This window comes from Clinocottus analis, unplaced genomic scaffold (genome assembly GCF_023055335.1).
Source record: "Clinocottus analis isolate CAN_PGR_092001 unplaced genomic scaffold, fCliAna1.0.p SCAF_8, whole genome shotgun sequence".
NCBI lineage: Eukaryota > Metazoa > Chordata > Actinopteri > Perciformes > Cottidae > Clinocottus > Clinocottus analis.
Genome location: NW_027176240.1, coordinates 12,874,047 through 12,899,070, shown reverse-complemented (window position 1 = coordinate 12,899,070; position 25,024 = coordinate 12,874,047). Strand labels below are relative to the sequence as shown.

Here is a 25,024-nt window from a genome sequence, read left to right as displayed (position 1 = left end):
GGGGGCAGAAGTTACCCTGTTGTGATAACGCTCCAGCGTAATCACAATGTTATCACAGCGTTATTACAAGGCAAGGCGACTTTTTAACTTGCCTTTACACAGAAAGCCAAGATTATACTTACAAAACTATTTATTTTTATTTTAAAAAAACATATACATGACCAAGGAATAATTAAATGAGTTGATAGAAGTTGCACTAGAATATATGAGTTATCATTAACAACTACGGTCTTTAGTTGGTTGTATGGCTAAGTATTGCCCTCTGAAGACTAAAATACACCTTTGAAAAAGGTACAATACAATACAACGATATATTTTAATTTTCTTAAAAATCCTTTTAATGATAATCAAAACATATTCTAGACATATATTATGTTTGCTATTAAGTAATAGCGTTACAGCCACTCTAAATTCAAAATAGCCCACCGTTTCCTACGGACTATATAACTACAATGTTACAAATAAATAAAAGGTATTGGCTTTAAAAACTTTTATAGTAAAAGTATAAAAAAGTAAACGTATTCAAAGTATATACACACATACATGTATGTATATAATATTGTGTGTGTGTGTGTGTATGTGTGTGTGTATATATATATATATATATATATATATATATATATATATGTATATATATATGTATATATATATATATGTATATATATATGTATATATATATATATATATATATATATATATATATATATATATATATATATATATATATATATATTACATTACAAGTTTATAATTGATTTACATCATTTAGTTGGCCCTAACTTTAATTACTCCATGCAATACAAATGAGTCACAATATGCTCCTAGATCAGGAGGCCAATTTCACTGATTATTAAAAGCTTATTTTAATGAAAGGCCAGTTCTTTATGACGCCAAACCTGTCTATCCTCCACACCCCACATGCCTCTGCATTCAACCTGCTCATGTACTGCGTATCGGGGCGTGTCACGTGCACTCTTGCGTCTCACTATTTTGGTTCCAACAATAGGTGAGGAGACAGTAGCTTTGTGACGTTTCCAATGGCTATGTATTGAAACTGAAAGACCTCAGTGGCTTGGGAGGAGAGAAGAGGAAATTCTGACGTCACAGGGCCTTTTGTCGCCGCCACATCACTTGATGCCTTCAAGTTCCATTGTAAGCTCGGAAACACGAAAACTACATTCAGGTGTGAATGTATTTTTTTCTGAAATAACCATGCAAATAAATGGTAAAAGTTGCGTAGTTGTATCATTTAACATGTCAGACTCAACTATGTGTTGTTGTGTCATTAGACAGAAACGAATGTAAACAATGTCTATTGCCCTTTGAAGACTAAAACACGCATTTGAATAAGGTACAATAAAATACATAATTAACGTCCTTAAAAACAATAATAATGAGATATTAATCAAACGTAATCTCGACTAAATTGCTTGTGTGTATGTAAGAATATATGTCATACGACAAACATATACGAATAAAATGTTATAGACGCTAATAATCGCGTGTCTACATGACGTCCCAAATGACCACAACTGAGAGAGCCTATCACATGGTGGATTTCAGCATCTCTCGTTCTCATCCAATAGTGTTGATATTTCCGACTGTACCTGAAAGCCTCAAGTGCCACAGCAGGTTTCGCGGAGGGGGAAGAGGTCTCATTGAGCTTTGTCTATAACAACACCGCTTTCTCTGTCTTTAGGCCACATTTCGCTATTATTACGCGCGAGGCGATTAAACTAAAAACATTCGTTTACAAGGCTTTTCATTAATATCGACCCGGAGGGCAACACCGAGGTGATACCTCTTGAAAATGCTTCCGTCTCTAGCCAGCAATTCGTGTGTGCGCTTGATACAGAGTCACAAATCGACGTGGTATTTTGTATCTCTAGTTTTGGGGTACGTCCTTTATCTTGTATTCGGCGCTGTCGTCTTCTCCTCGGTCGAGCTGCCTTATGAAGACCTCCTGCGCCAGGAGCTGAGGGCCATTAAAAAGCAGTTCCTCCAGGAAAATGAATGTCTGTCGGAGGAGCGTCTGGAGCGCTTTCTAAAGAAAGCCCTTGATGCCAGTAATTATGGGGTTTCCATCCTCAATAACGCCTCGGCCAACTGGAACTGGGACTTCACTTCTGCGCTGTTTTTCGCGAGTACCGTGCTGTCCACCACAGGTAAGCGTTAATAATAGGCTCGCAGGACAGTTACAGAGGATGCTGCAGCCGATCAGGTGCGGAGAATGAGATCATGCATGTGTTTTACACCAACATTAGTCTGAAGTTTGGCCAAAGCATGTGTCTGATCTGTAAGGTACCTGAGCAACGATTAGGAACAGAACACTTTGGCCTACTGCTTGGACATAGACCGGTTGAGGAGGTTGAAACATTGATCGTGCAGAATGACACAGGATAATAGATACAAGCGTGTCGCTTATCTAGATAGTGTTTGTATCTGTTGCTCTGGTTGTTTTGAGGCAGATATGTGTCTTTATGTCTTGCATTTAAGTTGTCACAATAAACACAGCCTGGCAGTCAGTAGGTTAGCATTTGAACTCCTGCAAAAATATACAGTATATTACTGTGTAGACCAGACAGAAGCATGTCTGTATCCAGTGTGAAGGACTGAAGCACACAAAGTTAAGTTAGTGTCAACGTCAAAGGAGCCACACACACACACACACACACACACACACACACACACACACACACACACACACACACACACACACACACACACACACAGACAGAGACACTCACACACACAGACCCCAGGCGATCATGAAAACCTTTTTTAGGTAAAGCCTTGTAAAGCCTTTAACAAATATTGTTTTATGTTTTCTCTTCAGGCATTTGTTCGCACAGTGTATTACTCATATCCAGTATTGCTCAAGAGAACATCTTGCAGATGAATGTGAGGATACCTGAAGGACTGTATCTCGTCTGACCGCATGTTATCTCGGAAGTTCCAATGTACACAATTGTGCAGATACCATGTGCAGCAGTTTCTGTTGGCTGCATAACATCTTTATGATTCAAGTCTCAACAAAATGCCGTTGAGGGTTTCAGAGACTTGACTGACATTGTAGATGATCATATGGAGCATTTATCAATTGCATGGTATTTTTAAAATGAGTTTGACCCTCATTTTTTTCCACTAACATATGATATTTCAAAAATACTTCTATAATAATAATACTTTCTAACAATACTTTTAAATAATTTATAATACCTTTGTTACTCAGAAGTTCCCACAGATGTGCACTATCTTTTGACACAATACTGTAGTAGAAACTGTTACGTTTAACTCTCATCAGAGAAAAAGAGAACGGGAACCAGTGTGGAAGCAGAAGTTGTTGCATTGTATTTAATGAATACCAAGCAGAAGTTAAGCTGATTGTTTGTTATTTTAACACATCACTATCAAGCCTACTTTAATTTCTTCATTTGCACACTCTTAGTGACCCATGGTGTTTTCAACACTCCCATATGTAAACTTCATGAGAGCATGTTAGGTTTTTACTGCAATCCCTTTTCTACATTAACATGACATCACATCAAGACTGTTTTCCAAAATCATCCTCGACCTGTTCCTCTGTCAACGACCATTATACCTAAATAGTGATACTGACACTGTCTGTTATTTTATTTCGCAGTAAAAATTATAACAGGTCGTTACTTTCAAGGAACGTGGATGCTCAGGAACATGTCCTGTTTAAAAGTCACATTAAATAATCTAGAAACAGGCTGAATGTCCTCAATGTGTTTTGCGAACATTTCCATTTATACATGTTCTGTCCTGTTTGTTTTCCTCCAGGATATGGTCACACAGCTCCACTGTCAGATGGCGGGAAGGCCTTCTGCATCATCTACTCAGTCATCGGCATCCCCTTCACCCTCCTCTTCCTCACTGCCGTGGTGCAAAGGATCATGGTGTTCAGCACACGGAGGCCGATCATGTACATCCACAGGCGCTGGGGCCTGTCTAAGCCGCTGGTGGCCATCGTTCACGCCAGTCTGCTCGCCACATTGGCCATTTCCTGCTTCTTTCTCATCCCTGCCGCCATCTTTTCAGCGCTTGAGGAGAACTGGAACTTTCTGGAGTCCTTCTACTTCTGCTTCATTTCCCTCAGTACCATCGGCCTGGGTGACTACGTACCCGGAGAGGCCTCTAATCAGAGGTTTAGAGAGCTCTACAAAGTGGGCATCACTGGTGAGAGCAGACAATTCTTCTTATTTTCATGGCAAAGTGGTGGCGGCAGTAATGTCTCTAATGGATTTCGTCTACTGTCCACTTTCATTCTCATTGAGGGGTTTGTAATGGTACAATACAAATTATTTGAAACAAAGAACAATCAAAATATGTGCATTACGGATGAGATGACCGCTAACAGCGGTGGCATTGTTGGTGTCTGTGTTTCAGGATCACATTTCTCATTAGCTTGAATGCTTCCTTTTAGAAAGAGGATATTAACGCTTGAGTTGTTGGCAGGAAGGAAACCAGGAAACAAACCCCCAAAAAATATTTAGAATTTGTGCAACACTATTTATGTAGTATAGTAATAGTCTAAATTTAAATGTAAAGCACACTTTAAATAGTCCCAATATCTGGGAATAAATGATTAACTGATATGATAATATAACATGTTTTATGATGGTGAACTTTGCTCTAACTGGGTGTGACACCAGCTGGGTCAATTCTTTCACCGGTACAAAAACGTATTGTTAAAGGATAAGTAATAAATATCTTTGATCATTATTTATGCAATATGGTGTGCGCATAACACATTACAAACACACAGACGAGATTCAGATATACTTTGTTCATCCTAAAACTATTAATATATATTCCACAATACCTTTTAAACTGCTGAGTGCTGCTGATAATAGGATTAATAAATGATCAATCCATCTCTCCATCCATCCATCCATCTAACTATCTATCTATCTATCTATCTATCTATCTATCTATCTATCTATCTATCTATCTAATACAGCAGTGCAGAGATGTAATTGCGCCATGGCCTAATGGAGATCAGTGAGGCATTGATTGACTTTGCTGGTTGATTGTGAAGCTTCCTGTCAGCAGCACAGTCAGTATAGGGACTAGAATTAGAAAGAAAGAAAAAAAAAGTATAATTGGGTTAGAACCGATGTCCTCTTGACAAGCTGTGGGTGGACATTCATGTTCAAAGCTACTCAAGTGAACTTTCGCCTGCTTGTGTGTGTGTGTGTGTGTGTGTGTGTGTGTGTGTGTGTTTGTGTGTGTGTGTGTGTGGGGAGAGGGGGGGGTATGTGTGATATGCATGACCCAGAGACGTCGTTCAGTTGGAACATTTTTTCAGTCTATAGGAGAAAAAGCTATGACGCCATGTATTCGTGAGCTAACAATAGACATATGTGGACACAATACTGACAAGAAAATACTTGTCAGTATCGTTAGTTACATTTGCAACACAAATAATTAGCAAGTGGTTTGTTTAATTGTTTATTTCTGTTTGTCTTGATTATGCCAGTGCCTTTGGTTATTTGCTTTTTTTGTTTTCCATTTGAACTACAGCACTATTTTGTCTACACACAGTGTGTTCTGCCTTCTTAATTTAAACCCAGCTAAAGGAATCTCAACTGTACTTTAAACAGTTGCTAATTCAGACACAACAGACTTGTTAACATACCACTTATAGTGCTGTAGTACTCCTATTTATATCTGTGTAGTTTTATTTTCCGGTTTATAAAGTTCATACACCGGTCCAGACATACTGTGGGTTGCTAGGGAGTTTCAGGGGGATTTTTCATTTTGACCACTGCCACAGATGGTTTGCTAGTGAAAGCTAATCAGGGAACAATCGAATTGACGATGAAATGGGAAGAGAAACTGTTTCAGAAGCTCTAAATTCACTTTTACTTCAAACACGTATGTGTAGAAGTGAATTCAGAGCATTGTCATACACATTTCACATGATGAAATGGGAAGAGAAACTGTTTCAGAAGCTCTAAATTCACTTTTACTTCATACACGTATGTGTAGAAGTGAATTTAGAGCATTGTCATACACATTTCACATGATGAAATGGGAAGAGAAACTGTTTCAGAAGCTCTAAATTAACTTCTACTTCATACACATATGTGTAGAAGTGAATTTAGAGCATTGTCTGAAACAGTTTCTCTTCCCATTTCACCATTCAACAAAGCACACAATCTCTTGTTATCATGGTTATTCAGCTCTGCCCTCTTGTGTCAGTGTATATAACAACAGTTTTTCTTCAAAAATTATAATACTTATAAAACACATCAGAAAGAATTCTACAGCAATACAAAAAAAGATTAAAGAGTAGAAACTGTAACAAGTGATTTATTGTGGGATGTATACAATGTGTGGTTATTGTTTGTTTTTTAGTATGATGAAATGTAATTATACTATCTACTGTGGCTTTAACTCACACTTCTTGTCGTCCCTTTCCTTGCCTGTGTGCTTGTCTCGTCAGTCTACCTGGTCCTGGGTCTGATTGTCATGCTGGTGGTGCTGGAGACCTTCTGCGAGCTGCAGCAACTGAAGCAGCTGAGGAAGATGTTCTACCTGAAGAAGGAGAAGCCGCAGGATCGCCTCGCTATCTTGGAGCACGACCACCTGTCCTTCACTACTGTGTCAAACAGAGCCACGGCTTACTCTGAGGGCAAAATACAGTCATTTGTTAGTGTCCCAACTCATCTGTGCTCTCCCAATGACGATCCCATGATCCAGTAAACATCGACAGAGCAAAGATCTGCTGGAGGACGACAATATGAAAGTAGCGGGTAATGCACACAAAAATAAAAGTAGATAGATTGAGTAGATCATGACTCTCAGCTGTAGGCATTCTGCAAACTTTAGAAGTATAGTTGAGATGATAGAGCTCAAGCACATAATCTCCTTCATCAAACCCAAATACTGACAATATGCAGCAGAGATTAGATGTATGCATATTTATAATGGACAACTTGAATAGTTCAATAGTGACTATAAAGACATAGTCAGTGATAAAAGAAAAGCCTTCTGCTGTATTTATGACTCACAGAAGACATGCTCCTTTATGAGCTGCGCCATTTATTGCATATTTAGGTACATTTTAGAAAGTAATTGGTCTCTTAAATCTTGCTGATGTATAGGAAAAATATCTGTAGACACAAAATAGAACATACACATGTATGTATCTTTATAAATAGAGATGCTTGATAGTTATATGTGGAATGGACATATTCGGGTGAATATTTTAAGATGTACAATATAGTACCATCTCGAATAAACACTCCTATTAAAGATGAGCCGAAATGTAGCCAAAACATGAAGACAGCTCAACCAGTCATTTGATTTCAGATATTTTTTTATGCCTCTGCGCCGGCAACAGACAGATTTGCGTTGTCCGTCTATCCGTCAGTTCTCCTGTCCTTCCTTCCGTCCACCCTACTCTTATGACTGTCATGTCTCAGGAACGTCTTGAGGGAATTTCTTCAATTTTGGCATAATCGTCCACTTGGGCTTAAGGATGAATTGATTAGCTTTTGTATGTGGAAGGTCCATGTAACCTTACAAAACATGTTTTTATGCCATAACTCATGAGTTAATATATATATATATATATATATATATATATATATATATATATATATATATATATATATATATATATATATATATATATATATATATGTGTTAAATTTAACACAAATGTCGAATAGGATAAAATGTGAGGACGTTTTGGTTGGACATGGATGTAAATGTGACTTAACTGGTTTTAAGAGGTCTGAGCTCAGGAGATATTCTGTAAGCTTGACATTTTTAAAGCAAAAAAGTTTGCTTTAAAGTTTGCGAACAATAGGCTTTGTTTAAAAACTGCCAAGAAGAAACACAATACAGTTTATGTTTTGAAGCATTTCTGGCTCATCTTTATAGGGGTGTCAACTATTCTTTGTGGACTTCATGGTTTTAAACATTTCATTGCAAAGGATAGTATTTGTCTGCAAGTATGTATGTTTTCTTAAAATGTTGCAGTCCTATTTCAAAGTTGTTCACGTGAGATGATGAGCACTGTAATTTATTGATTTGTCTGAATGGCTTAACATGTGTTTGACTGCTTGAAAAGGAAAATAGAGGTTAGGCTAGCTTGAAAAGGGAACACACATTGCTGGCTAGCTTGTTGCATTTTACCGTCAATGAAGAGAGCTCAGTTTGCACACGAGGTGGAGCCAGGCAGTAATACAGACAAAAATAACTGTTTGGGATTTCTCAGAAAGAAAAGGGACCAAAAAAACTACAGAAATAATCAAAAACTATTTTTAATGTGGATGATCCCTAAAGGCTCTATTATTGCTCTAAAGTAAAAAACAAAATAAAATAAAAAAAGAGCATTCTGTGAGACAGAAACTGTTACTGTATAATTTAAATGTGAAATGAATATTTCTTTGACACAAGGAAGGTTTTTAATTGAAAAAGTAATTCAAGTAATACTGTACTTGAATTTAAAGCTATGAGATCAAGCAGCAGCAGTGCAGCTAAAACCTTCATGTTCTGTCACATCTACCAGATCTGTTTTTACTCTGCTCATCAACTAAGGATGGAACTGTCCATGATTGGGATTTAAACCAGTGGATATACACTATTACACTTTTGTATGAAATGGACATTGCACTCCTCTGTGTATTTAAGAAACAACATTTGTATCTGGAGGGAGAATTATGTGACAAAGTACTTCATTTCATTCCATTAGCCGTGCATTAATGTTCTGTTTGACGTAAATAGACACCCACACTTACAGTGTAGCTACATACTGCTGCAATGCAGGCTTATTATTATTATTATTATTATTATGAATATACTTTTTAGTACATATAATAGACAGAATTTTAAGTCTGTCTCAGTCTCTGTGCGGAGCTGAAGTTCTGACCTCATCTTTCTCTGCTACATCGCAACATCATGACACAGTCACAGCCTTTTATGAAGTCTTGAATGTAATGTTTTTTATGCCGTTTGTTACAGGGAGATTCGAGGCCTGAGAGTGCAGCATCACTCCTTGCTGCTCTGCTGGCTCGAGTAGTTTATTTAAATCGGTGAGCTGTGGCACGGTGTCATGACCGCTTGTAAAGTTAGCGTTGAGTGTTTCATCATCCAAGCTACTTACTGATCTTTTATTTAGTATTTTATAGATCAGTGGGATTTTCTTTTCCCTTTTTTTCTTCACCATTCTGGGCCTTTGCGTAAACTGTGATGCATTGAAACTGTTCATATTGTCTGCTGAGAAAAAAACAGGACTTGAATTTTGTGAATGTAGGGTCTCTCTTTTACTGTAAGATGTTTCACTGTTTTGTAGATACATTAAGTAGATCGATGTCAAGGCTTTTACCCTTCAGCATTACTGTGTTTGTCATGCATATAGTTTGTCTTGAGGGAGAGGGCTGTCAGGTAGTTCTGTTCAGGGAGCAAACATTGTGTCAAGGACTCCAATTTGGAGCACACTGACATTATTTATTTATGCTGTCAAAAGTAACACGTTTGGAAAATTTGGGATCACAGACTTCTGTACATATCTCATCGGTTGTTGTAGATTCATGTGCTCCAGTGACTATTGCAGGATTGCCATGAAGCACCAAGGTCTTCTGTCAAATGATTTTGAGCATAAGAAATGAATCCATGAACTGTAAAATATCAGTGTCTTAAATAAAGTGTTGGTTGAATCAGATTTATTTTGTTTTTAATTATATTTTATTATTCAGAGCCACGACTGTTCATATGCTCAATGCCGATCAGAACTATCTGATCCGGTGTAGGTCACGAGTATTGTGCTCAGTTGTCTCCCTGCAGCAACACGTGACTTTATAACATCTAGTTACCATAACAGTGAACAATTAAGGTGATAGTTGTGGACAATCAACAAGCTTTTCTACAGACAAAAACCACATAGGTAAATTCTAAAGAAGAGAGAGCAATTGTCTATGATCATCTCTTGGGTCTTGGGTTAGTTTTAAACACTATTTTTGTTTAAAATGAAGATGTGGAATCCATCATTGTCTCCATCATAAAAGAGCAGTAAGCTATGGGTGGATAAGAGGCTCACTGATATCCCAGCTAGTGAATAACAGGAAATGCTTTATTATAATTGAGCATACGGAGAAAATCTTTGCTTATCAGACTTGTGATGTGGCACCTCATAAAGGTGGGAACATAGTTAGCTATTGAGGGAGCAAACATTGTGTCACTGATTAATGATGCGAAGCTGGGAAGACAAACATAATTCTAAAATGTGCAGTGTAATGTACTGTACAATGTCTGGCACACAAAAATAAATGGAGAAAGTGGAACACATTTAACAAGTAGGCATATTCAGTCTGAGTCATCTGATTCTACCTCAGCATCCATCACAGTACTACAGAATATATTGTGTTTTATTGCCATGGGCAAAATATGTCTCTCTGAGGAGAATGCATTTTATTCTGAGCTGAAAGTAGATACGACACTTTTGTTTTGTTCAACAGCTGTGATTCTTAAGCTACATTCACGTAAATTAATTAAACTATTTGAATAAAGATGAGGAGAAGGTTCCTGGCAAAGTGTTTATTGGACGCATGTTATGAGAAAACAATTACCTGGGGGGCTCACAGTTACAGCAAATAATTACCGAGGATTTCAACCAGTTTTAGCACGATCACCCATATTCAGAGGCAGCACTGAATAGCAAATATGTCTGTTCATGACAATCTGCTGTATAAGGTATTGTTAAAGGATACATTATTATTAAGTGCTACAAGTTTGCGTGTGAAAAAGTGGTCTGACACAACAGCACCCCCTCGTGGAGAATCTGCATCCTGCTCAATGTGAAATAATTTATTGGAGGGTTTGGGTTTCTTTCAAATGCCTTTTCACATGAAAAAAAAAGTTGAATACTAAGGCGTCTCTTTGCTGGAAATGAATTATCATGCATGCACAAGAAAGGCCTGTACTTATACAAAAAAGATAGCATTTCCTGATTTTAGCACGCCTATAGAACATCTCATCATTTAATGCTCAAACGTTTTTCTCTCTTTCATTTGCTTTTCATTTGTTGCCACACAAACACGTACATACAAACTGTCAGTAGACGCAGCCAGGTTGTCAGTCAGGAGTGTATCAGGGCAGAACCGGACTATCCCCCGATGACCCATTTCTACACACCACCGAACTGAAATGTACCCACAGGTCCTTGTATTTAATATTGCTGTTTGATCTTTTTTGCATTATTCATGTGCACACAGGGAACTACCTGAGCCGGAGCTGTAAAGATAAAAAAAAAAAAAAAAAAAAGAGTTCAGCTTCACATTTAAATCCTGCAACTGGAATGATTCTTTTATTCATGCTGAATGTGAGAAATACATCATTACACTGAATCAAAAGGGATTCTTTCATAAATTCTGTATGTGCCTTTAGCTGTATAAGTGTACAAATAATGCATGTGTTTCAGCTTGATGTTCACACCAAATTTAGCAAGGCCCAAGAGTAACACACACTGCAGCAAAATGTGTGACGCGCGACATTTTATCAGTCAGGTTTTACAACAAGTCCATTGATGGCTCCTCATATGCTTGTGGTCCAGAGACTCAGGGGTCACACAGGACAGCGGGTGGGTTGGGCTGGACTGAGGCAACTAACCTACAGCACCGCTTTCTGGTGGTGAAGCAACTCTATTTATATCCTGACACACAAACGGAAACTATGGGAAAGCAGGAGGCCTCAGGCGCAAACATTCCCCTCTGCCAACTCTGTAACTGCTCGCCTTTGCTACTGCAAACACAATGCTTTCATTTTGCTGCACTGAAAGAAGTGCTGATTATATGTTCTAATTATAGTTTGAATTTGGTTTTATTCATGTACCCAAGAAATAGCCAAAATTCAATATGGAATTGTCCGTTTAAGGTTGTTGTAGTGCACAGAAATCCTATTTTCTGGGCATAAAAATCCTGTATATTTATGTGTATGTGCTTACATGCACCAGCAAAGACTTAGCAGAACATACACATTGCCCCAGTTAACTCTGTCTTGAATGTATATGAGCTGAGACAAACTGACAGGACCAGTTGAAAAGAAGAGGAGGGGCGAATGGATGCTGTGAGCATCCTCTCTCTTACAACCAGTCCGCAGTGAAACCTCCATCGCTGCAGTGTGTGATGTTTAGATAACATCGCAACTCAGCCAGCTCCCTTCATGTTTCATACAAAGATGGCACAGGCACATTTATTAGTTCCGGAATAATAGACATGAATAAATAATAAAGGTAACAGGAAAAAATGTGTTCAGCTGTTCTCTGGAGTTCTGACGTCTGACGAAAGCCATCACAGGTGGAAACATCATCTGAATCCTGAATGCTGAATCCTATAATGCAACTCTTATAAATGCAACAGCACCATACACGTTTCTTCTTGTATTTCATACTGTAGAATCACATACAATTCATCAAATCTGAGTTTCATATCCAGCTGGGAAAATGCTGCGAGAATGTCCGTGAATTGGATGACAAAAGACAAATATAGCTACTTGCCTTTGACCAAACCAATTATAATCGAATCAGAAGTGCATGAAGAAACAACCCTGACAATTGTAATGCCATTTATAATGCTAACAGAGGGCCTTCACAATAACCTCACAATGGCCTGATTTGCGAAGTCTTCACACCCCAGAACTCACTGAAAATAATTGGTTATAAATATTCAGAAGAAGCAATCACTTGTTTCGAGTGATGAAGACAAAACCTCGGGACATGGTGCTGAGTTTCCCCTCACCAACACGGGGTGACCAATTACTCCAAAACCCTTTTGGCAAACTAAACAAAAGTTATGCAGTGCAGACATTCATGACAGGAGAGGTGAAACGCAGAAGGATTTATATGTAAAGAGAGGTGAACAGATGTTCAGTCGAACAAGGAATAATGCTTTAATATTGTATAAATATGCATATGGGAAAGAAACAAACAGCTAGTTTGCATTTTAATTGACAAACAGTGCTTTTGTTCAATGCATAAGATCATGGTTTATGTCACAATATGGCTGTAAATGTCTAAAGGTCAAAAGTAATTGTGTTTCAGTTGAAGGGGACCACAGTTTAGTCAATAATTAGATGTAATTGATGTATATGAGCTGAGCAGTGTTTATCAAAATGTTCCCCATTTTCCATAACACATTCTGTGTGAACTATTGTGAAGCTGAAAGGCATCTCTGAAGTGACGTTTTCCTGCTATTTCGGAGGTGTCTTTCAATATTAATAGCAGCGCATCAGAGAAGGGACTACTTCCGGGACTTTGATCTTATATTTTTATCTTGTTTTCGTTTGTCAGCAAAACTAAAATGGGAACATCTAAGAATGGAAATCAGGTCAGAAAGGAAGACAGAAGATGACAATTGTTCTTACTCTGGAGCTGCTTGCAGCTAACTGGTTCCCGATGTTGACACATAAAAGCATCAGCGGGTCTTCTGAATCCTCGCATCCACAGAGATCGTGGCTACCCTCCAGCTGTGTGTCAACCTTAGCAATAATGGCAGCTGAATAACAAATATACCCTAAAGAAATCACAGAGGCCATTGGGACTACAGGGTGCTGATTCCATAAAGGTTGTGTTTCCTCCTGGCTGAAATAGCATTTCTTCTTCAGCAACAGAGGAACAAATGTGTCCCTCTGGATTATTGCTCCTCATGTTGGCATATGCAAACATAAAAGTCACTAATTCACTGCTGAGTAATGAGTATGACATGTTTACAAAACCTCTTATGACTTGAATTCGTAAACAGTGATGAATGTGACCTTTTTCTACTGGCTTAGTGTTTCACTTCTCCCTCTGCATTGGCCAATCAGCAGAGGCGTCTTCTACTGTTTCCAGGCTGAGGGCTGCATTAAATATTGATGGTGAGAAGGATTTGATCTATTTAAAGTGTATGAAACTGGACACAGGAGGGTAAGACAAATATTGTAAATGAGGTAAATAAAACACATTCTTTTGTTTTAAACAACAAAACACAACTATTGAAGTGGACATGTTTTTGAGAATACAGGAAAGAGCTAAAGGGGAGGTTATGATGAAGGATAAAAACCCAATCCTTCTCTCTCACTGGTTTTGCCATGACTACCATTTCCATCAGTAACCTGGAGCCCTCGCAGTTTAGAAATGTAGAAATGTATGAACCATCACATGCTGAGGGGAAAACTGTAGAATCTTTTGTGTTGATCTTTTTCTGATTACACAGCATTAGAACTCCCTTGAGAAATGGGCCTGATGAAAATGAACCATTTTCACAGAAGATATTTTTTCATGTTGGAAGGGAAAGCACAGGTGTGAATAATAAAATGATCACAGGTGTGTCATTAAAAAATAGCACAATTCCTTCATACTATGGACCAAATAATGCATTTTAATTTGATTTAACTTGTCACGTGCACTTGTAATATAAACAGTATCATTACCAATAGACATTGAAAAGGCCAGTGAGCCAGCATACAATACCACAGACCGAACATATTACTATTATTAGTTACACCTGTATTTGACAGGTCATCTTATCTGCAGTTTTTCACAACAGCAATGTTGACGTGTCACATCAGTAACAGCTTCGGTGTACCTAGAAACATTAATAATAGCTGGCGTCTGTTCAGGTGAGCCTGGTCCACAAACAAAGTGATGCATGCTGGCTCACTGGGATGACTGGGAAGCGGGATGGAGCTGAGTCCCTGTGAACCGAACAATACATGCTTTGAAAAAGAAACACTGGATCTGTATTCATTGAAATCAACTGAACATTTAAAAACTTTAGCGGAGGGCCACTGAGTTATTATTTACATCAGTTCCATGTGTATTGTGTCTGAAGCCGTGTTCATTTTATGTTTCTTGGCCTTGAGCATTAACTTCAACCTGCTCTCTGATACAAATTTAGAAAGGAGTGCATTGACCCGTAGAGCGGGCGACCAATTAAATCACTACAAGAGGAAAGCTGAAGTGGAAGATGGTGTGCTGGATGGCAGTGGAAGACTTAATATCAGCTTTTTTGATATTCATGAGCTGTGTCTCACAGGGAAGGTGTCCACATTGTTTAGTTTGAGTAAAGCAGAAGGTCAAACAGTGAGAATTGATTTGGTTTTGGCTGAGAGTTGAGAGGGGCGTTATGCAAAATGAACCTGATCCCCTCTTCTCTAAGGCTGCCGATAGGAGGTGTTGACCCATCTATTGATGACTAGACTCCACTTCTTTTTGTGTGAGTAAGCACAGAACACACAAACACTGTGTGGACGGGAAAGCTGTGGCTGTGAAACCTGTCTACAAAAAACAATCACTGTACTTGTGCTGTTCTCTGCAGTCAGGAGCTCACAGAATGTTGACGCAATGCAGCCGGTGAACCACCGACCTGGGACGCCTGGGCAACACTATCCCGTAAGGTATAGCTCCACTCTTCCTCACTATGACTGCAGTGCACGTACAGCTTTATCGGTTTGACAATCAGAGTTATTTTGATCAACACAGAGAGTTTTAAAGACCTATACTTGTTATGTCATTGTTGCACAGTTCATATTGCTCAAGGCAAAGACTGTTACTTGATTTCCAGGTAGTCATAATCACCGGCAGTGAACATAATTACCCCATTACTGGAAGCATTGCTTTGATTGGATGTAATCAACTATATCCCTGTAATTGTCTTTGATTCTGAGGAATTAAACAGAAACAACATGTTTACTGTTTCATTTCATTTCTACCTCTGTTCACCCAGACTTTTGAAGTGCAGGCCCTCCGATCATGTTAATATGCTAGTGGATTCCTTAGGTAAAGACTGTGAATAATAGACTAAAGGGGAACCCAGTGGGCTGTGACTTGTTAAAAAAAAATACAGTTGCTAAAAAAAGGTAATAGTGCCAATATGTTGTACATCTTGAACAGCCTGGGCTTGACCGGTCAAATTATCTTTGATAGAGAGAAATCCATTTTTTCTCATCCACACACAGCTACCTAAAATGAAAAATAACAACAAAATAATTACAAGGAAAGCAAGGGTTCCGTCTTTCCCGAAAATACTACGACTGATGCATTGACATAAACTGATTATGGTAACATTAAACTGATATAACAAGACATAAGATGGAGCTTTATTGTTTGACAGAAGATAATATCATCAAAATAATTGCACCTCACATTACCGTCTCCTTTTTGCTCAATAGTCGTTTGAATACGATCCAGAACACCCGTAACTTACTGTTGTAAGCCACAAATAATTTGCACGATCAGATAAAAAAATATAACACCTACTTCATACTTCAAAGGTGATGTGTGCGTTTTTTATATGTTAAGCCAGGGAGATGAGCTGTGGCTGTCTGAATATGACAGTTTGAGGGAAAAGAACAAGAAAAAAAGAGCTAATTTTCAAAGTAAGACTGCTGCCACTTGGTCTGTGCTTCACGAGTCACTGATAAGACTCTTTGAGTCACACAGCTTTAGATCAGCTCGGGGAGAACTGAGGTCAGTTTAGATGCAATATGTGCAAATTATGATTCAAGGGCCCGAAGAGTCTGTGTGAGGGATGAGAAAGACAGCAAATTCAGAACAAAAATGTAAATAGCCTTTTGGACGTTTCATGTGTATATATGTATACGACTGTTTTAGATGCCCTCGGCGAAAATGAATACCTCCAGACAACAATTGCACTTCCTCCGGTAGATGGCGCTGTTGCAGTGCCTCCGGTAACCCCGCAGCAGCAGCCAGCGCAAAGCGCACCCTTTCAATGTTGAAACAGTCTCCACTGTAGTGGCCAGGCAGGCATATGTGTGCGTGAGGATGAGCAGCAGCAGGGAGATGGTACTTGTCTCCGTCAACCTCGATCAGGATTCAGTTGTTTTACAGTAGCTGCCCTGCTCAGTGGCCTTAAGGATGTACGGTGAGAAAGAGGGCACAGTGTGGGACCGGGTCGGGCGGCCCCACCGGGACTGCATGTGCTACCTTGGACCTCCTACGTTGATGCCCATGTAAGACATTTTAACTTTTAGAAATGCATTGAAGCCGAACGACAGGAGGCAGTGCCCCACCTGTTGCTCACCTGATTACATAGGCGAATTGATAAAGTAGGACAGAGGAGTTACAATATCCAGCATAGCTGTGGAGTGATCTCGTTGAATGTGATCGATGTTCAAAATACAACTGCAGATTGACGCAACTGTGGCGGACAGAAGAAAAAAAAAAGATGTTAGATATGGCAGCACGTGTGGGTGTTCTTTATGTGCATGTAAGTCATGTTTGGCTTGAATTAACATGTTGACGGTTTCATACACCTGAGAGAGGCTGTCAGGTCAGCATGGTGGTACACTTTGTCAGGCGTATCGCAATGGAGCTTAATTTGGGCAACATTCAACCATTCATTATTGTTGTATCACCTGGTGGACATAAAAAACAACAACTAAATGTATCTCTAATACATTTCATGTACTGTATATAGCCTTCAGGCTGCGCGCAGTTTGTGCCACAGTGCCTCCATGAAGTCATCAGATGATGCATTTTAAGCCTATACCAGGAGTTGCACAGTGCATTGTAGCCTAAACAACAGTTGCAGGAGCAGTCACTTCCGCTTAGCGTCTCTCACAGCTGTGTCGTGAGGACTCAAGACCAGTGAAGGATGATGATTTAGAAGAGAGGAGCTGCAGGGGCCCATAACGCCTCTGTGGAACCGAGCCACGGCACTTAAAATCCACTAAAAACTCTTGTCTTATCAAGTTATATTCAAGTTCCCCAGGCTCCCCTTGTCCTCTGCTGGGTGCTCTGTCTTTGGTCTTGTAACACCGGCCACCCCTTGTTCTCTATTCCCAGCGGGATGCGCAAGTCGCCCGACGTGAGCCCCAGAAGGCTTTCGGACATCAGCCCTCAACTCAGACAGCTCAAGTACCTCGTGGTGGACGAAGCCATCAAAGAGGACCTCAAGTCCTCGCGCTCCGTGGAGGACATCAACAGCGCGTCGATAGAAGAGCGGATACTGCGAATCACCGGCTATTATGGATACCAGCCTTGGAATGCAAGCTACAAGAGTGAGTCCGTTTGCACCCAGGAGCTGTTGACTTCTGTGACTACACACTACATGCTGCATGCAGGAGTTTTATGCACTGTGGACCCACACAACCAGACTTTTCGTCCACATCTGACACATGGCACGCAGATAACATAAGAGTACGGATGGCTGTTATGTAATGAAAAGCTTGATGTGTGTGCTCTGTATTGGTTACACATGGGGATGGAGTTATAGGACCCGGAACACTGGTTCACCAAGTGAGAGTATAACATATAGTGCCAACCCATGGGAAAGCATTTTTTTTCTGGTTTCTCACAGTGTGAGAGTTCACAGGATAAGTTGAAGGCATTGTGATGTGTCCATCCTTTCATCCCCATCCTTAACATCGATCAGAGTTTGTTGCACATAGACACGAGAGCTTGTACAAAAACATCATTATTTCCACAGAATATAAATGTGCACACTGATAATTAGCTGCTGAAGCATCAGTGTTGCTCACGGTTGCTGCAGACAGTGAGCTAATGTTTGCTGAACTTGGAGCCAGACAGTGGGAGTGTTGCTCGAAGCGCTTGATTCTTTGGAGAGAAAAAGTTGTTAATGTAGCTTTTATTTTCTCTCTCATTCCCTTTCTCTGCATAATATCTGCTGCAGGATTGCAGCCTCGCTTGACTTGCTCTGTCTTCATCTATCTTCCTCTTGCTGTGGTGGTGTCGGGACCAACCACAGTCTGAACAACTGTCAATCTTCTGTGTGTGTCTGTTACTCAGTGGGATTTTGCTGGTTGATGAGTTTTGTCGGTAGCTGGTGGAACATTTAGTACATTTCATATGAGAAACTGCAATATTAAACAGCTGCAAGGCTACTTTAAAATGCAGAAGCCTATACCATCTGACAACTGCAGACTTCACAAGACGGCTGCTGTTCACATCTGAATTTGTCTTTACTTCTTTCGTACTGGTGCTGTAAAGTAAAGTGGGCTGATTGAATACGTGATGGAGTAAGGATTGAAAAGATATCTATTTTTGTTAGAAGAAGAGAGATTTATATTATTTAAATTGAATGTAATATACGTTGGCTGCCAAGTCAACTGTAGTTAAACTTACAATATATATATATATATATATATATATATATATGTATGTATGTATGTATGTATGTATGTATGTATGTATGTATGTATGTATATATATATATATGTATATATATATATATATATATATATATATATATATATATATATATATATATATATATATATATATATGTGTATATATATATATATGTGTGTACATATATATATGTGTGTGTACATATATATATGTGTGTGTACATATATATATGTGTGTGTACATATATATATGTCCTTTGACGAAAGTGCTTTATATTGTGTATTTTGTATAGTTGGCCTTCAAATAGCATCTTATTGGTTCAATGGATCCATAAGTATTGCTGACATTCAATAAATAGAGTAGTCATTTAGTTTATTTTGATTATTTGTGGAAAAGACAAATGGTGGTTTCTATTAACTGAATGAAAGTTATGAAGTGTTTACTTCATGGTCAATGAGATGACCAGTGAATTTGATTAAAATGATGTTGAGAAAAGGAACCCCGGAAAAAAGCAGCCGCAATTTTAGTCATAGTGTCGTCTCTCCCCTTAAACAGCATTTTGATGCAATTATATGATTTCATTAAGAGTTACACTGTTGCCTCAGACATATTCCTGCGTCGTCATGAGAATTATAGCTTCTCCATTAATTGGTGTTTCATTTTGCCTCTCAGGAAATGTGAGGTTCACTCCATTTTTTTAATCCTTGCAAACCAAACATAAAATTATCATAAAATCCACACCGTTGTTATTTGATTCTGGACCTCCCACAGAATCAGCCCACAACCTTTTTACAGCACACACAACCGGACTACTCAGGACACACAGGCAACTGGACTGCAATGGCTAATGGCTGAAGAGTGGAGGGCTGATGCTGAAGGCAACCAATTTCAAGAGAAGTGGGAGGCTGAGTAATTCTCAGTGCGGTGCAAAGAGATGCCTGTTTGTTTCATTAACCACCAACCTTTCCCAATTGGCACTGGAGAGCTTTTTCACAGCAGTAAGTAGAGTGAAAGAGAAAGGGGAGCGAGTAGTATGCCATGACTGCAGGTATCACAAACATGTGGGGTGCTGTAATAGCCCTCTTAACATGTAACTCCATGTGTAACAGAGCCAGATGCAACATGAAATCCTGGCTCAAATTAACTCTATCAGGGGTCTCTTCAATTAGAGTGATGTAAAGTCAAAGCAGAATTAATGTATTAGCTATAAGTGGCTCTTACTGCAAATTTGTCCATTTTCTCCCAGGATGCCACAGCCCTGCTTTCAGGCTGTGTGTCGCATGTTTGGACCCTGCTACATGTGCTGCATACATGCAGCTGTAATGTCTCCTGTTTGAATCTTAACTCAGATTTAGAGACAGAGCGTAAACATAGACTACATATAATAAGTGGACGTAGTCAACGTGACGTCACCCATTGGTTTGTAGATGACAGTTTTAAAGCCTTGAGTTTGGCCTTTTGGCTGTTGCCATCTTGTTTTATTGCAACTAGCGTTGATTCGAGAGGGTGACGCTAAGTACAACCAAACATGTAAGTCTTTGCAAACAAAAAATCCTACAATCAACTGTCACAAACTGAAAGTTGTCAGACAAAAAACAGATAACACAACCGCCATGGTAGTCAAGCGCAAGGTAGCCTTGTCCTAAAGCGTACCCTGCTTTATTGTGTATTTTACTCGAAATAGGATCATACTTTACTCAATGAACATCCTGTTGTTTTCGCAGAAGACTTGAAACAAGTGCTTGAGACCGTAAACTTAGGTTTACAATGTTTACCGGGGTAATAAATCAAGTAAGAACTAGGGTCGTGTTCTCATAGACTTCTATACAATCATACTTTCTTTGGCAACAGAGGAGTCGCCTACTGATGGCCATTAGAAAAAAATGCAAGTTTAATACAAGTTTTGCTTGAGTTCTTTGCCCTGTTGGTTATGCATTCAACCACTCAACATCTTTTAAGCAGTTCTTTGTTGTTTGCTAGTAGAAGAAAGTGACTGGCAGGTACCTTTACACAACATAAAGTTAATGGAGGGTAATGTTTTTTTCTCCTCTTGTGTGGGCGGGACTCAATTGCACTCTGTGTCTGTCTCACCTCTCTGTCCACTGCGTCAGATTGATAAACACAAAAATACACCTACAATTTGTGTAATCAATTCTATTCTTGGTGGAGATCAACAAATGATCACATATGTACCTAGAGAAAAACACTTTTACTCTTAAAGGTGGTGTGTGGTGGGATTATTGTCTGCATTAGATAAAAAGTCAATATTTATTGAAGAAAGGTTACTGGAAAGAGAGAACATATATTATTCATAAAAAAAAAACACTTTCACTGATTTTGTCTGAAGATGCGGTATTCTTCTATTTTGTTTCTGCAAACCTATGGCATAAGATGTGTACTTTGTAGGTTCAATCAAACAAGCAGCAACACAGAGAAATGAACCTACACTTTCACTCGTCAGCTTTGACATAAAGTGGCAGAGCGATGGTACTAACAGTGCTGCAGACATTCTGACATATTAGCTCCTTTATGTCCATTCACCATGGAGGGTTACTTCTGCTGATTCAAACTAAATGTAATCTTAATACACCAACTCACATCATGGTTGTTAAAACATATTAATATCCTCTTAGCAGACAGATTATAATTTTGCCCGAACAGATGGTTTTCCACTTAGCGATACTAGTGAGCTTCATATGCAGGAAATGTGGAAAGTATAAACTTACTTTCAAATTCAGAGTGTCATCACTTTCCCTTTTGCACAAGAATTCCTTCAGGACACAAGACACAGCTTTAGCGGATACAATTAACAATAATCTTGCATTTAATGTTTTTGGACATTTTCTTGCATTTTTATTTTCCCTTCAGTTATCTTACTGGCTCGTGTTTATTAAATTGCTCATGCTGCTTTGAGTTCTTCAACATTTCCAGAGTTAAGTCCATGGACAGGTTCAGACTAAATGTCTTGTTTTATAGGATTAGGCCTTTCCTTTGTTTTGGAAGTCGCTCCTTTAGGTTTGTGAAGTTCCACTTAGAAGTGAAACCCTCGTCAGACAAACAGACTCTGTTCTTTTCCTAATTTACTTGCGCTATCTATCACAAAAGTGGTGTCCCCTCTGGTGCAAATGTAGAGCTTCAAGAGGCATGAAATGAGGTTGGATTCTATTTTGAGCTCAGGGTTTGAGGATGGTGAGATGCTACAGTGGAGCAGGTTGGAGAGAGACGAGGTACGCATCTACACATCCACTGCTGGCAGTAACAGGACAGCTGGAAGGGATGGGCAAGGTATGGGCGACTGAGATAATGACAGCTTTCAACTCGGCTTGAGTTGAGGAGAAAGACGGGAATAGTCATGCAGATACACCCAGCTGCTCAGGATAAATCCAGCTTGCATGCTTGCAGGATTTTAAACTCAAAGAACAAGGGCTTTTAATAACAATCTGAATTTACACCAGACTCTGTTAATTAGTCAAAACATATCAGTTTCTCCATTAACGGTGAGTGAAGAGGAGCGCTTACACCATTACTGTAGCATTACCATACTTTGAAGTATAACCCACAGCTGTGTGTGATATTTAGGCAATCGCAACCTCAAATAGAAGTTAGTCACAGACTGATGATTTATGACATCATACGTGGGTGAAATTCTCTTTAAAAAATAGCCATGCCAGTATTTAAACAATGGTGCGTAAAACAATGCAGTATAAAAGAACAGTCGGAGCATTTTTATTGTTACTTTGTCACAACCACATAGAGATAAGAGCATTGTTTCACTGAGTAGAAGAACATTTGTTTGAGCCTTCTGCTCTCTGTGTTCACGGTGTGTATTAGACTGAAAGTGAAACCTCTCCAGCCTTGATCAACTTCCTCTGCATCTGTCGCAGTAATTCAAGCCAAGGGGACACGCACGCACAGAACGTGAACAAGGCTTGCCGTGTAGGCTGATGTTCAGTCAAGGGTGCACGATCATCTCTGTATGTAAACAGAGTCAGTGTTGCGCTCAAATGTGCACATGTTCACATGCAGTAATCCACAAAGCAAAAGAAATGGAGACAACAGCAGTCGAGCATTTAGATAAACAAGTACATTCCATTTCAGTGTTGCATCGCTATAATGTTATTATTTAATTATGCATACAGGAGGACTTACGTATTGTGATACATTTAATTTTTAATGTAAATAGTTTTTATAACCATATGGTCCCAGTAGCTAACATACAGTCGGATACTGAACTGAACTAGCTCTCTGTTTCGCTCGTCCATAAAGAGACATTTCTGAATGTGATTTCTGGGCTTATCCCGATTTTAAACAAATCAAATATATATTCAGTGAAGTATTAAGCAAATTGACCCAGGACTTAACACATAAAAATGTTTATACGGTTGCTGTGTCTTTGAAAACACGACTGTATTAGTACCCAAATCACAGCCATTTCTGACTCTACCAGGTCTTAAATAATGTCCCCACCGTTTCAGAAACACTGTTTGAGCTGAACATCTCGTGTTCTGCCAAAGTAGTGTAAGAAAGGCTTATCTGAACTTTATTTTACCATCTCCAGTACAGTAGAAGCAGCTTCTGTTGCGTAACATCACATCTATAATTGAGAAGAAGCATAGATCATCAGACACCTGCTCCTGAAGTCCCGCTTGTGCCCACTGGACTGGAGAAGCTGCGAATCAGCTACACCACAAGAAGAAAAACCTCCAGTCTTGTCTCTGTCAGCTGCTCGTCTTTTATCTCAGTGTCATCCAAAAGGGGTGGAGATAACCGGAGAGGGGAACATGAGAGCGCCAATTCAGTGGGTTTAAAATAGTATTGTGTAAAACATACCGTTTTAGTCCAGAGCTGGATATTTCTTATTTCTTTGCACTTTCTTGCACAGGGACACTTTGCTTGATGGAGAGGTAAACACTTTGCATGCATGCACTTGTGGAGCATTTGTATAGTTTATGTAATATCTGAGACAACATGGTTGCCTCAGCTTGATATCATTCATGCTCGTGTTTCTCAGCGTTAACCCTGAAGACAATAGCGCTTAGTGAATCGTGGCTGTAGTTCTCAGTGCTCAGTCTTCCTTGCCATGAAAAGCCTGTCAGTTTAATACAAAATCCTGTCCTGCTGTCATCCCTTTCTCCCCCTTACTCATTTTATCTGATGTTAATTAGAAGTTGTGAAGTGATGACTCTTACCTCAGTGTAATTAATCCGGAGTCTGTGTTGGCCACACACAGCACATCATTGTCTGTGTTGGCCACAATAGAGCAGTGCTTTGGAACAGGGAGAGCAATGTGTAAATGGGGTTGTGCAAGCAATTAGGAGGTTTATGTGGGCATTACGATGGGAGAGGATTATCATTGATGGCAGCTTAAAGCACTGATATATAAACACAAGCCGTTGTCAACTGCTCCTCACTTATCTCGCATACGTCTGAGACTTATACATATGTTAGTGTTCACTAGTTCTGCTTAAAGCACTTAGAACAACGGGTGCAGACATCGTAAATGTGACACAAAAAAATTGTCCAGAACAAAGATGAGACTGAAATCTCAACACTTGTATACTTGCCAAGTGTCAGTAATGAAAGTGTGGGAGAGGAATACAAGAAAGAAAGTCAGCTTTAACTATATCTCAGCCCTTGAGTCGTATCTTTTGTATGGGAGGAAAATGTGGTTTCAACTGACCTAGTTATAAAAGGCACCTCTGTCATATCCCTGTGCCTCTTCTATATGCCAGAGCAACGTTACCCCCCCGCCATTTCAATTTGTCACTTCGAAAAATAGAAGCTTCCTTTACGTTTTATGCCAGATTTGCATATCCCATTACACACTAAGCTCCTGTTTTGATATCCCCTTTAATATTCCATATTCCTTAGGGTCTCAAGGTTTGAGATGCTATAGAATCC

At 39.2% G+C, this 25,024-nt stretch overlaps 2 protein-coding genes across 4 annotated transcripts in view; both read left to right on the top strand.

Moving 5' to 3' along the window:
- The first annotated feature begins 1,615 nt into the window (after positions 1-1,615).
- kcnk1b (potassium channel, subfamily K, member 1b) lies at positions 1,616-7,578 on the top strand. The gene is made up of 3 exons (XM_068568168.1): positions 1,616-2,165; positions 3,805-4,200; positions 6,473-7,578. The coding sequence occupies exons 1-3, from the start codon at positions 1,811-1,813 to the stop codon at positions 6,730-6,732; spliced, it is 1,011 nt and encodes a 336-aa protein (XP_068424269.1). The 5' UTR covers positions 1,616-1,810; the 3' UTR covers positions 6,733-7,578.
- A 9,237-nt stretch (positions 7,579-16,815) lies between these two features.
- The window catches only part of slc35f3b (solute carrier family 35 member F3b), a 47,408-nt gene continuing 39,199 nt past the window's right edge, over positions 16,816-25,024 (top strand). For 2 of the 3 annotated variants that reach the window (XM_068568777.1, XM_068568776.1), the window contains exons 1-2: positions 16,816-16,983; positions 17,819-18,033. In XM_068568777.1, the coding sequence (XP_068424878.1) occupies positions 16,889-16,983; positions 17,819-18,033 (310 nt within the window). In that variant the 5' untranslated portion in view covers positions 16,816-16,888. Of the gene's footprint in view, positions 16,984-17,215; positions 17,241-17,818; positions 18,034-25,024 lie in introns of those variants that run through there. The other variant, XM_068568778.1, reaches the window with a different exon arrangement.

Bases quoted from the DNA above. Each gene is read 5' to 3' on its own strand.
- kcnk1b (XM_068568168.1), top strand. From the start codon at position 1,811: ATGCTTCCGTCTCTAGCCAGCAATTCGTGTGTGCGCTTGATACAGAGT. The intron at 2,166-3,804 runs GTAAGCGTTAAT...GTTTTCCTCCAG, and splicing joins TACCGTGCTGTCCACCACAG to GATATGGTCACACAGCTCCA. The intron at 4,201-6,472 runs GTGAGAGCAGAC...TTGTCTCGTCAG, and splicing joins CTACAAAGTGGGCATCACTG to TCTACCTGGTCCTGGGTCTG.